This window comes from Haemaphysalis longicornis, unplaced genomic scaffold (genome assembly GCF_048455015.1).
Source record: "Haemaphysalis longicornis isolate Haplotype H1 unplaced genomic scaffold, Haemaphysalis longicornis Haplotype H1 scaffold_3, whole genome shotgun sequence".
In the NCBI taxonomy this organism is placed as follows: Eukaryota; Metazoa; Arthropoda; class Arachnida; order Ixodida; family Ixodidae; genus Haemaphysalis; species Haemaphysalis longicornis.
This window is the reverse complement of record NW_027526335.1, coordinates 91,670,762-91,684,865: the sequence shown is the minus strand read 5'-3', so window position 1 is coordinate 91,684,865 and position 14,104 is coordinate 91,670,762. Positions and strand designations below refer to the sequence as shown.

Sequence of the window (14,104 nt, the reverse complement as noted above, 5' to 3'; positions counted from 1 at the left end):
TAATTTACATTGACAATTTACCTAATTAACTTTCTTCTTCAAAATGTCTCTTGTACGTTGACGACACGACAATTTTCACTTAAGACAAAATTATGATGACGTTACTGACAAAATTAAACGCGGACTTGAATAATTTAGTTAATTTGTGTCATAACAGCATGCCACAAAATAATCCGTGAAAAACTAAATTTGCTGTGTTTAATTCCAATCAAATCAACGAAACGCCAGTTCAATTCCTTCAATTGACATTGAACGGCGCCCTGTAACACCAACCAACAGCTCAACACGTTTAGGTGTTCAGTTAGACTGCAACTTGAAGTATGATATTTATGCTGCTTACATTAAGGAGAAAATGGCATAAAGGCATACGCGTAATCATAAAAGCCCGGCCTTATTTGAGTCGTGAGACACTCACCAAGCTTTATCATTCCTTTGTAAACACTCATATTACTCATTACATCAGTTCAGGGCAACACATACAAAAGTCGTCTCACGTCAGTGCAAACAACCCAGAATCAAGCGCTCACGATCATCAATCACATCGAGTCTGCACCTGTCTTAGGCGAAGCCACTACTAGAAAATTACTCCATTATAACAGTTGCGTGTATCGGCAGGTATAGTCTTCGTATATTACTCCATCTAGCTATTAATGACCTACTTCCCCGAGTCATTTTTCTTGCCTCATCCCTTTCATCCACAACCTCACGAGATTTTCGGCTAAGGGTATTATTCCTGCCTAAATTTCGAAGTAATTACGGTAAGCAAACGGCTTATTTCCTATCAATCAGCATTTGTAATGCGCTTCCAAAGGAAATTAAGGCGCTTAAAACGCTGCATTTTCTCAAAATTGCTTTGAAATCACATCTCATCAAACATAATGAATAACTTCTGGTCATTTTTACTGTATTGACCAAAATATGAATGGCACTGACGGTAAAAAAAAAATTTAAACCATACACTCTGCTTTTTCTTCATTTCTACTTCGAAATTAAATGTTTGTACTTTTCTTCTCTGTTTTGAATATAGTAGTAATTATCCTAGTCGTCTTGTTGTTCATTTTTGTAGATACTAGTTCCCTATATAGTAGTAAATTATACTTGTTTCGCTGTTCATTCTTGTTGTTTCCTAGTGCTTTTATTATTTTTATATTTCTGTTCACTCGCATTTTATGGCGCATAAAATCAACAATGTTGCTAATAAACAAGCAATGGTCACGACATTTATGCGAAATACACCCTTTTACTCGAATCTACTGTATGCTGCATTTTATAAAATCAAGTATATTTATTTTTATAGCAGGTCCGATTGCAGTCTGTGATTTTATGATCTCCTTTCGTATATCCTGACAGACTACTGAACCTTCTGTTCACAATAAAATTTGTGGCTTTTGCGTTGCCTCTTTGTCATTAAGGTAGCGGATACTGCAAAAACCTCAAGAGCATAATCCAATAACCATACGCTCTGAGGCGCTCACATTAATTCTGCTTACATGTGTTTCATCTAAATGTATTGAAAAGCTAAAATACATTTCTCCATTCCAGTGATTATCAGACTGACAATTATTTACATTGCAGTTTTCCTGCCGCATTGGAGTCACTTCGCTTCGGCGTGGAGGAAGGCCACTAGTTTAATTAACACTCATTAATAACCGTAACACGTTTAAAAACGGTGAGGTATATTTCAAATGCCTACTACTTTAAGACCCTCAAGTTAAACTTCTCAAACCTATTTAAGGCCTTTCCCTCCAGCTAGGCAAACATTCCATGATAACGGGAATTTCGCACTGAAGCCAATGCGTAGCCTTATGTTAGGCAACCGCATCATATTCGCTCACAACCGCTGCGTTCCCACCGTGCGTGATATTCCCTCACAAATCACTCTTAGGGCACTCATACAATGAAGAGCCAGTGCGAATTCCGGCTCCCGCGTCCTCTTTCCCCCGAGACCAGGCTCGGCGCGACGATGGCTCGTCATAAAGGTCCTGCCATCATTAATCGATACGGCGGGTAGGGGGTTCACCAGCGCGGTCACCTCCATCGGATTGCCCGCGACGAACCAGCGCGGGTGACCGTCCAAGGAAAGCTCGGGCAGCCCTCTTCCCCCAGACCTCGACGCACATAGATTTATCGAGCCCGTCGCCGGAGACGTGGGGCGCCGGCGTGGCGGCCGAGCCGTTGGCCCCTGCCAGGCGCCGCGCCGTCGCCCGACCTGTCAGCGGATTCCCCGTCGAGGCGAGGCTCCCTCTTATCGACGAACACTCGCTGCTGACCGATTCGCTGACGTGCCGGCGACGTTGGCGGAACGCCTTCCGTTTGTGCGCAACCGGGAGCACTCACCGGAGTCTCGATGACGCAGCGCTATATGCTGCGTACGTTCTGTTCGAAAGGCAGCGGAAAAGCACTCGCGTTGTGTGTCCGGACCCGTAAAAGCGGGTGCCCGTTGCTCCCGTGCGCTCCCTTTGTTCCCTAGTATCCCCATTCCCCCTCCACTTAAGCCCTGATCCCCGCCCTTGCTTTTTGCCGCCGCCGCTGGTCGTCTTAAAAGCGGTTGTTTGAGCCACCGATCCCACCCATGTCTGTTGGACACAACAGGTATACCGTTTCGGAAAAATAAAACGATAGGCCCGCTTACTTCTATCTCTGGGCTCGCCGATCCACATCGTCCTTTTGTTACGTCTGGGGCGCCCTAAGCATCTTGTACAGCTAAACAAAGGATTGGTTGTTTTTCCCTTCCCAGCAAGTGGGCGCCCCCTTTTTTGAAGGGCATTCTTCGGTGGAGGAGCCCTTTTGATGGGTAGGTTAATTGGAGCAGGCAGCCCGCTGGGCTCCCCCCGGCATTCGCTGTTACGTTTTGCTTAAGGGGACCGAGAACTGTCGGTAGCGACTTTGACAAAAAACTCCCCTCAACTCGTGACAGGAGGAGCAGCTTTTAGGTTAAATATTCGTGAAATGGTTCCCCCATATTTTAAAAGATAATTGCTAAATATACGTCTTCAAGCACGCTCACTGAGTAACGATATTGATAAATGCCACTGCAGCATAAATTCTCGATTATTGTCAATGCTGCAAATCTCATCTTAAGAGGAATCAATAATATAATAGATTATCAAATTGCAATGATGCATTCTGGTATAGATTTCTTGATGGATGCATTTAGCCTTCGTATAGGCCCACTCTAAAGCAGTCTTGTGGTTCCGCTTCACAACAGTAAAGATTGTCCTGTAGTTCGTTTCCCCGAAGTCCGGTCACTGTAAACGCAAACTAGCTGGAAATGGAGTTTTAATCAAGTAATGTGCCCTGAAAAGTACCTATAGCAAAAAATGTACTCCCTAGGCATGATCTAAAGAAGTGGACGAACCTCCACGGTAGTACCTTTGCCCATCCGGGTAGCAAAAGGGAGGATTTAGAACTACTTAACACCATTTGTGAGATGGCGTTCCGTTCCTTGTATACTACCACGTCCACAATAAACGCCCTATCTGAGGTAATCATCTCAAGCGGGCGGTCGCCATGTTAGTCTTCTGTTGTCTCCGTGCACCAGCACTTCAACCGTGGCCTAATGCTAATTAGAACGAGTGAGCAGGACGCGACGGTTGCACGCAGCTACAAAACCAATACCGTACGTATACCCGTATAGATGCTTCAACCAGCGCGATCACAGACAGAGAGCGCGGCCGTTGTCTCAATCTGTTTATTTTGGCGATAGGTGTTGTCAAACTCTGCTGCTAACGAAGAGGCAGTTCTCGCCGTTGCAAACAATTGCAATGTTCATCTGCTTCGCTTGCTTGCGCATACATAGACGATTTAAATTCTCGTGCCAGCGCGCCAACGCACCCGACTGCAGCGACTCAACTTGCCCTGGCGGCACGACTGGCTGCCCGGATGTAAACAACCTCTGTGCTTTCAACGCAGCGCGGCCGGTGACTCGGCGTGGCCGGAGCTTCAAGCCACGCCTTGGGCCGTCGTTTTTTCGTATTTGTGAAGGACTAGTAGTGCCATTTGGTGGAAAGATTTTCATGTGCCCCTGTCACACGAGGAACGGCCGCAAACAGCATTTGGATACGGCGACAGGTGTGGACAGCTCGCTGGTAAGTGGTCTTTCATCAGTCGATGCGTTTTTCAAACGTTTGGATAGGGTTAACAGCGAAGTACCCGGGTACCCGTGCCGCTCACAGCTCGTACACGCACGGGCAAAGAAAAAAGCGCACACTCGTATTATTTTACTTGTTTGTGGGTTAGGGGTATGCGTTCACATTCTTTTGTAGGCCGGTTTGTAACAGGGCATTCGAGATAAAATCGTTTGTCGCGCGCGGCGTCGTTTCAAAGCAACGTGACGGTTACTTCGTGCTGGCGAAAATCAGCGCAGTCAGACGGAAGCGGGAAGGAAGGTAGAGAGATCGGGAAAGAGGGCGCTAATATATAAAAGAAAGCGTAATGCAAGACGAGAAATATAACACAACCCGCCTGCATTTCTCCGAACTTCAGGACAGAGCCGCACACGGGTACGTTGTCACAAACTCGGGCGTACGACGTCTAAAAGTACCGTATATTTTTTTTTATTTTTCAACGTGACCTGAGCCACTTATCTTCTCATTGCCGCGCATGCAGACCTGATTGTGTCCCTGTGTTTGAGCGCACAGCCATCCTTTTGCGACATAAGAACCAGCAAACGCGAGAAATTGTAGAAGCCAGCCACATCAGAAAAGCTGGTTCCGAACGTATCAGTCATCCCTCTATCGCCCTGCTTAATCGAGAAGTCGCATATTTAGACGCACATTGAGCGCTTTTTCGGTGCTTCTTCTGGGAATGCGTGTTGGGGGTGGAAGGGGGGTCTTAATCCATGTATGATGCGGTTATCTTTGCTGATTTTTCGCCTTTCGTGCGCCTCAGTTTGTTTTGTGGTTTTGTTGTTACGGTTTTTTAGTATTTTCGGCTGAGTGCGCCGAGAACTGTGACGCATTGGGGGCGCGGCAATTGGCCGCTTGGGCATATAAAGCTTTGAATTGTGCAATAATAAACTAGTTGCGAGTGTGCGCTTGTGCCGTCTTCATGTGTTCTTGTCCTCGTTAATTTGCGCGCAGTTTATTTTTCGCAATGCATAATTACCAACTCGCCCAACTCGCAACCCTTTTACAGATCCTATACTCCGTAAAAATGAGTTGCCTGTCCTTTTAGGTACGGCAAAATCTCGCGCAGCGCATCATTCTGCCAGGGGGCCATATCCTAATGTCAATGCACACACTATGAAAGCAGCTTGCACTTAATGCGTCACATTGTCTGCTGATAAGCATTTTAGATTCGCCCCTCTCATCATCATTCACTTCGTGGAGATGGGGGGATTTTCTTTCATAGCTTGTTGTCACTGCAGTAATTAATAGCAGAATCAGTCCTACAAATCACAGAAACGGTTCGTTTCACGTTGAAAATAATCACAGTAACACACTTTGCACCACACGGAGGAACAATCGGTTGCAGTGATGAGGCATAAGGGTAACTTGTTGTTAAAGGGTCATTGAAGACAACCAGCAAGTTGATTGCAAACGGAAGTCGGACCTCCGCATAGCCATTTCAGCATTGATTTAGTGCCAAGATGCCTTAAGTGCTGAGAAATCGCTGTTAACTGCTCATCAAACGTGACGCAAACACGGATAAACGGGAAGCAAGTGAAGCAGCGGTGATTAATAGCAGTATACAAGCAACTGAATACAACATTACAACATTACCACGTACCAAGCAGTTTGGTCAGTTCCGGTCAAATCGCTCATGCGTCCCCAAACTCCCCTGTCATTTGCCGTTCGAGACCACTAAGCAAAATGTTTCTCCATTGGACCTGTGATCAGTATTTACGCTTCACTGAAGAAAAACATTGGCCTTTTGAGGCCCCGCAAGTTTTGGCGTCGAACGATTTTCTCATGCGTAGCTCGCATGCTCCCTTGGAAAGCGGTACTGCCACCCCAAGTATGGACGAGTAGCACCATCCAGCGGCAGCCAAGAAAGAAGTTGTGCGCGTCAGGCCACTTAAGCCCTTCCGGTGAAAACGTGTTTTTGCTAGTTTCAACCTTATTTAAAAAAAATGCCAGGTGTAAGAGGGGTATAATAGTGTTCTCCGTGAGCTAATCTATCAACCTAGAGAGACTTGCATTTTAACTTCACTGTCATTTAAAGTTGTGCTCGAGTATATTGTGCGGAAGTAATATCTTTTTTATTGCTGCAAAAGCCACGATGGTTAATGTACTGGCACTTGGTTTTATGAAGCCTTTGCATTCCCAATTTAAGTACTGAATCTTCGCAGGGAACCTGGCATAACAATTTTATTACTGTACCGAATTATTAAGTTCATTTACCCATAGTGTCTGTTTTGAATTTTACATGTGGGGCATTTTTTTTTCTTTTTTACTTTTTCAGGTAGATGTTCCTTTGACTCCTTGCCTGCATTCCGCGAACGGGGAAATTAGCCTCCGCATCGATGGCCAGAGTGTCTTGACTGCATCATCTTTACTGGGAGGACTGTGTAGTCTGTTTGCATCGTTCTGGGTTTTCAACATTCAATATCCCAAGAAGGCACACAGAACTCTAACGTTTGTGGAACATGTCTTTTTGGACCTTGCCAGCACCAAACCACGTGTGAAGGATTTAGAACTAATTAACTTTTATCGCATCAATATCCCTCACCAATATTTTATTTGTTTTCAATCCTGTAATCATTGGATAGTAGTTTAAAGAATTTCGTATTATGTTTCTGACGTTTTCTTTTTTTTTACTGAACAGGGGACATTTGATGGGCCCTTCTGTATGCTGATAATACAGCTATCTTTTAGTGAAGCAATAATATTAACCAATAATATAACTGGAAACAATTATCTAAATAATGTTGGCAACTGGTGCCAAATGAATCAACTCAAAATTATCGGAAAAACACGAATTACATGGCTTTTTCTTCTCACTCTGAAGAAGCTGTCGCGATACCACCCATTCTGTTCTATATCCTTGCAATTAACCCCTCAGACTGGGTCACTTTTCTTGGCGCATTTGTGTCTTTATCAAAACGCACTGGTATTTTCCGCAGCATATTTCTCGTTCTTTATATTACTCATTTATCCATAGCCATCTCATTGCTGTCTGTCTCCTACATCATTTATATCTTGTGCCTTTACCATCTACAAAATGCTCGTTACCTTTCAATATCAAATCGTTACACAGCTCTCGCTCATTTCACCACCAATTGAAAAATTTTTTTGTTGTTTTAAACCACTGCAACCATTTTTTTCACTTTGTGTACTGAGTACTGATGCGTACTGATAAGTACTCACGCGTTCTCAATCCTCTAGTATTATATAATGATGTCACTTACCATGCCGTTGTGTTTGTGCCTATATGTTTTTCGCGTATTTCCAGTTCTTGTAGTAATATTGTTTCTACAGTTTGTTCAACTAGCACACAGATCGCTCATTTCACCACCAACTGAAAATTTTTTGTTGTAAACCACTGCAACCATTTTTTTCACTTTGTGTACTGAGTGCTGATGCGTTCTGATAAGTACTGACGCGTTCTCGATCCGCTATTATTATATAATGATTTCACTTACCATGTGGTTGTGTTTGCGCCTATCTTTGTTTTTCGCGTATTTCCAGTTCTTGTAGTAATATTAATTCTACGGTTTGTTCAAATAGCATTCTATTGCTGTCTTCCATTCCTAACTGGCGTGTTTTTAGCAATTTACCATTTTTGCTTTCTTATAGGAGGTCGCCCTAAGTTTTTATTTCGGAGCCTCCTTGTGTACACCATGTACCATGTAAACTTGTATGCGAAAGTTCGTTTGAAATAAACCTGAAACCGAGAAAAACCGTGTGAAATCAGTACTCCCGCAGGGAACTAGAAACTCTCCCTTGTGGCCTTGAAAAAACTCCTTTCGGAAGGCCTACAAAACCGCCCCAACTTCGCAAAACTCCATTCAAAAGAAATATATGCTTCCCTTGAACCTCCTAAAAACTCCCCTCGCGAGGCCTACAAAACGTAAAACTCCATGCAAAAGAACTAAATGCTTCCCTTGAACCTCCTCAAAACGCCCCTAAAATAACATAAGTACTTCCCAAGGGAGCCATAATAGGCTCCTATTCAACCGCCTAAAAAGTCCATAAACATCACTTAAAAACGCCTTGAGGAAGTAAAGAATACTCCATTTTGATCTCCTTAAATTCTCCCTAACATTTCTTAACACTCCCTAACTACCTCCTTTCTATCACCTAAAAACACCCTGTTTTGAGGAGGTAAATAAAACCTCCCTGTTCCATGTAGTAAAAAAACTCCTACAAGGAGGATCACTAGAGGACAGGCGAAAAAGAACCTCTAGGGAGTATATGGGTGGAAAAAAAGTTGAGATCAGGAACCCAATCGCCCGTGCTCCGGTTGATTTGGCAGGAGGCTGGCAGGGCGATGGTGTTGAAGTTCTTGGAGATGGCGGTGGAATTGACGAACTCGAGGCGTTGGGGTTGATTAAGTGAAACGGAAGTTTATACACAGCTATTTACAGTAAGATAACTGGGTACATGAGTAACAAAAAGAAAAACTTCAACCTGCCGCTAGACGATATAGCTCCGAGTGCGCACAAATCACTCGAGCTCCTCAACTTCGTCTAACTCTCCTATTCTCGGGGCGTACACAAACCGCTCGAGAAACCACGGCCGAGACTCTGTCTCGCCGCAAGATCCGTCTAGTTGCCCGGTACGGCGCTACACCCTAAACCTCCGACGCGATCTTAACCTCGACTAGGGGGCTCACAAATCCTAACCTAGCTTTAACGGTCGAGACTCCTTGTCCCGCCGGGAACTGCCCAGCTCGGCGCTCAGACAAGAACGATTTCTAACGGCCAAGTTCGGCCTTATAACACCTCGAGATCACACTCTCTCGGGAACGCCCCTGTGGCATTCGTACACGCCTAGGGGAGTGCCCAAATTCACGTAGACAGCTGTCACTCAGCACGCAACGGAATATTCAATGAGGCACCGCCACCTTTGGTTCAAGGAGGCACCGCCACCTGTGGCTCGCAGACGAGCAAGGTGCGCGCGACCCCGCGGGGTGAGAGCGATAGACGGCGACCGTGCGTCGTGCTGACCAGGGCGCGTTAGCAATGGAGGCTCGCACGGCGCTCGTCCCGACGCCGGTAATCCCACCACCTCCGCGCGTCAAGCAGACGTTCCCGGAATCCGGCGGCGCTGTCTGCTTTCTCAATGGGGGATTATCCCTGTGGTATGCGGTGGGCCAGACAATCCGTCTCCCGTGCGCGCCGTGACGAATTGGCGACGGCTGCAGCGCAGTGTTGGCAGTGCTACGTCGCTATACAGAGTGGCGGGTTCTCACGCACAGTCTGCGCACCTGGCCACTGACCGCATAAGTGTACCTTACCACAACGATGCACTCTATTAACCAAATCGATGCAGCCATCAATAAAATTCCGTCGGACGGCGATGTCGGGTCTAAGATTTAACTCAAAACTTAGTTCTACGCTGTGTAAGCGTGGAATGCAAGCATGAAGCTCTGCATTTCGCGGGGTCACAGTGCAGATCACATTTTTGAGTCAGATGGTATGCTCGTTGCAGTAATTTGCATAAGTTGCTTTGTAGGCAGCATGAATTGGTCACTTGAGTGCACTGCGGGAAAGCTGAACCACGGATTTACGTTTGGTTGCGTGCTTACAATGTATACCAGTCACATCGACGATATTGCAAGGGCCGTCCACCTCTTCAAATCAGCCATTTTGCTTCTTCTTTATTGCAGAAGAAAGAAGTGACTAGTGGCAGTTGTCCTTTTTTTGTATTCAAAAGCCTAACAGAGGTTTTCCTAGCCCCATAGTCAAGGCTCCGTAACAAATGTTACACTAATACGAGTAACTGATGCCAATTGTAATGGTTAAAAAACATATGCACAATGAACTTCCGTGAACTTGGGCGTGCACAAAGAGCGCGTTAAACAAACTATGTGTTAGAACAAAAGTACAAAGACGGACAAGTAAATATTATGAGCCACAAAAACCACTACAACATATTGCAATAAGTTGATCAAGTGCATTCGACACAAAAGTATAAAACAAATACACGAAAATTGTTAGCACTACTTATTTTAATATACAAGAAACATTACGAAAACTTGATATCGCGAGTTGGCAATGACCTTTCGCTCGATATTTTTCCTCCCTTATGGATAAAAATCTTGCTTCAAAGACTCTAGAAATAGCGAGTCTGAAAGCCTAGAAGAAATTGTTCGTAATGGGATCGTGTTGAAAGAAATTGCTTTCGCCCTCTGCGTAACGATGGGCAGAACCCGATTAAAATACAAACGGAAATAGGATTTGATTGTCATTTATATAACGTAGTAATATGTAAGGTTATATGCTTGGTTTAATTAGCAGTGCTTGGTCCTCAAATCAGTACTGCGTGTGTTCGAAGGTCTTCTGTGTTCCCCCAGTGTTTTTTTTTCTTCTCAATTTATTTATTACGTAATGTTGGTGGGTTCTCTTTCTTGGTAAAGGCGGGATTCGCAACTATCTAAAATTATGGGCTTTTGTGGTTCTATAAACTAATAAGCAGCTCGTCACATGAGACGGCTTGTTACTTGCGATTAGCAAAGCCGTGCGATATTGAATTTAATGCGTAGAATTATTTGCCGTGTTGGAAAAGAAGACGCCTCGCTTCCCTCGTGCCCACCATCATCATCATGATCATATTCGATTAATCCGCGCATCAGAACGGGTCTTGGCGGCTCATCGTCCCTTTCTCCACATGCCGAATACCCCCCTGCAGCCAGCCCCGAGTAATGCCCTCCCCTCGCATAATTGGCGAAAGTGGCACATTTAATTGTAGTAATAGCGTAAATAGACATAATTGATCAAACATAACTTCGCAAAACCGAGAAATTAGAAAAATAGAGAAAAAAAAGGTTTACAAAAATGGTCTGATGAAATAAAAAATCTGCGCCTCATACGACGCCACCACATGAAGACTAAACTAAAAAAGTGTGGAAGAGTACTTTAAAAATAAGAATGAAAAAACAGCGGAGACGTACCAACCCTGCACTACGCCTTGAATCTGCAGAAAAATGTATAATTAAGGAAGCGAAGGCACTTGATCGCTCTAGTGGTACAAAGTTACATCATTGGCGAGAAGAAACAAAAAAATTGTAAACAATAAAATAACCCAACGTCTTGGCTACTCATAGCCAAATCTGGCTGTAAAGAACTCAGACTCTAGACAAGCGGAGAGAGAGAGAGAATACAACTTTATTGAAGCGCCTGCAGTTTCCCTGCCCCAACCTATTTAGGCGGAGGCTTGGATCGACGTGGCCTTACGTCGTCCTGGCGGCGAGGCTAGCGTCTTGCGGGCGTCGGCTTCCGGGGACTGGCCCCTTCAGCGCTCCGCCCATCCGGTCGCTGCCTCTCGACCGCCGCCAGGATCTGCTGGACGGCCTTGTGTTGCTCTTCGTAGTCATTGGATCTCTTGGCCGCCTCGAACGGCGGTGGGAGAGCATCACCTCTGTTTGTATATTCTTGGTTCACGCAGTCTCTCAGGATGTGAGCCAGTGTGGCCCGTTCACTCCCGCACAGTTTGCACACGTCAGTCACGTACACCTCCGGCCACAGGTGTTTCGCGAGCACTGGGGTAATCACTGAATTGGATTGCAGCTGCCTAAACACAACCGCCTCGGCTCGGGTCAGCCCTGGGTGAGGCGGTGCCATCGTTCTCCTGCCTAGTTTGTACCATGAGAGCACCTCGCCGTAGCTGGTCATAGTGTCCTTGTCGGGGCAGTCCACGTCGTCGGCGGCCCTTCCCGCGGCGCGGCCGGCTAGTCCTCGCGCCACGGCGTTGGCCGTCTTGTTGTGGTTGGCGAGCCCCAGCGGGCTCGCTACCCCTTCCCCCGCGTGTGCGGGAAACCACTTAATCACGACTCTGTCATTGTCACCGTCGGCTTCAGCCTTACGCAGAATACGCGCGGCCGCACAGCACACCCTGTTCCTCGCGAAGTTGCGCACTGCCGTCCTGGAGTCGCACAGCACCGTCGTGCATCTTGGGTCCGCGATGGCTAGGGCCACCGCCGCTTCCTCGGCCTGACACGGCGTCTTGACTCTCACGCTGGCCGTCGATCTGGTCGCGCCAGTTCTGGCCTCGATTACGCTGACGCTGTAGGCGCCGTCGATGTTCCGGTAACTTGCCGCGTCCACGAACACGGCTCCCTCGTCGTTGGCGTGGGTTGCGATGAGCGCCTTGGCTCTCGCCAACCTCCTGTCCTGGTTGTAGGTGGGATTCACGTTCCGTGGGATCGGGCACACGACGATGCGTCTGCTCGCTCTCTCCGGTACTCGCTCCTCCGTCTCGATTTCCCTTCTTACGCTGACTCCCAGGCGGCGCAGTATCGCTCGACCGGCCCTTGTCTCCGAGAGCCTCTCGAACTGCGCCGTCTGCTGGGCTTCCGCAATCTCCTCCAGGTTGTTGTGGACTCCCAGGGCTTCCAACTTCTCCGTGCTCGTGCTGCCCAAGAGTCCTAGTGCCGCCTTGTAAGCCTTGCGAAGCATCGCGTCGATCTTTCTCCATTCGCACTGCCTCCAGTTGTGGAATGCCGCGACGTAGGCAACGTGGCAGACGACGAAAGACTGGACGAGCATTGTGAGCCTTTCCTCCTTCATTCCGCCTCTTCTGTTGGATACCCTCCTGATGAGTCTCACTGCCGCGCCGGTCTTGGCCGCGAGCTTGGCCACCGTTGCTCCGTTAACCCGGTTTCGCTCAATGAGCATTCCCAGGATCCGGACCTTGTCCACCTCGGGGATGACTCGTCCCCCTTGCGTTCGCACCTTGATCTTCTCGCAGTCTCTGGTGCACTGCTTCTTGCGGCTTGTTCTCTTGGGCGAAAGCACCAGCAGTTCCGATTTTGACGGGGAGCATACCAGGCCCGAGCCCTTTAGCTGATCTTCTATCGCCTCCACTGCTTCCTGCAGCTTGCTTTCAATGTGACCGTCGCTGCCGCCCGTGACCCACAGCGTGACGTCGTCGGCGTAGATTGTGTGTCGCACGCCTTCGATTCGCTGCAGCCCGTTGGCAACGCCGATCATCACCATGTTGAAAAGGAACGGCGATATGACCGCTCCTTGTGGCGTCCCCTCGCTGCCTAGCGTCTTTTCCAGCAACTTCAGGTCCCCCGCACAGATTCTGGTCGTCCGGTCCGTTAAAAAGTCTCTAATATACTCGTACGATCTTCTTCCTAGGTTCAGGCGCGACGCTTGGGCCAGGATCGCAGAGTGTCGCACTTTATCGAAGGCACTCTGCAGGTCCAGACCCAGCACCGCTCTGTTGTCCTTGGTGTTCGTCTCATCATCCACGATCTCGCGTTTCAACTGGATCATGGCGTCTTGGGTTCCCAGCTTGCCCCTAAACCCGACGAGCGAGTCTGGGCACAGCTCTGCTTCCTCTAGGTACCGCTGTCATCTGTTTATCAGCACGTGCTCCAGGAGCTTGCCCACGCACGACGTCAGGGAAATCGGTCTGAGGTTCTCGATTCCGGGCGGCTTGCCGGGCTTCGGGATCAGGATGGTCTAAGCTTCCTTCCACTGCCGTGGGAGACGTCCGGCCCTCCAGCACTTGTTAAAGTAGTCCGTGAGGGCCGCCGTCGCCGCGTCGTTCAGGTTCCTTAGCGCCTTGTTGCCGATGTGGTCCGGGCCCGCGGCAGATCTTCTGTTTAGGTCTTGCATGGCGTTCCTGACCTCCCACTCCTCGATGTCTCGGTCCAGCTCCGCGTTCTCCGCCCCCTGGTAGTCCGGGTGTTCTTCTCTCGCGGAGACCGGCAAGTACTTGGCGTCGAGTCTTGCCTTCACCTCGGCCTCCCCGTGCTCCGTCGTTGCTCTGTGGATGATCTTGCTCAGTCTGTGCTGTTGCGCACCCTTGGTCTGGGTCTCGTCCAGGAGGTGTCTCAGCAGCCGCCACGTTTTGCCGACGTGGAGCTGCCCGTCCGCCTCCCAGCACGCTTGCTCCCATTGCTGCCTGCCGAGTTCTCTGCAATGGTCCTCGATGTTCCTGTTGATTTCGGCGATCTTCTTTCTGAGCCTTCTGTTCGTGCGTTGACG

The 14,104-nt window shown here is 47.8% G+C and overlaps 1 protein-coding gene across 1 annotated transcript in view; it reads right to left on the bottom strand.

Annotated features, from left to right (window-relative positions):
• LOC144175326 (uncharacterized) overlaps positions 1 to 2,660 on the bottom strand; it is a 34,476-nt gene extending 31,816 nt beyond the window's left edge. Inside the window, exons 1-2 of the mRNA XM_077704406.1 lie at positions 2,633 to 2,660; positions 2,021 to 2,209 (exon numbers count right to left, since the gene is read on the bottom strand). Of these exons, the coding sequence (XP_077560532.1) occupies positions 2,021 to 2,209; positions 2,633 to 2,660 (217 nt within the window). The remainder of the gene's footprint in view (positions 1 to 2,020; positions 2,210 to 2,632) is intronic.
• Positions 2,661 to 14,104: the final 11,444 nt, after the last annotated feature.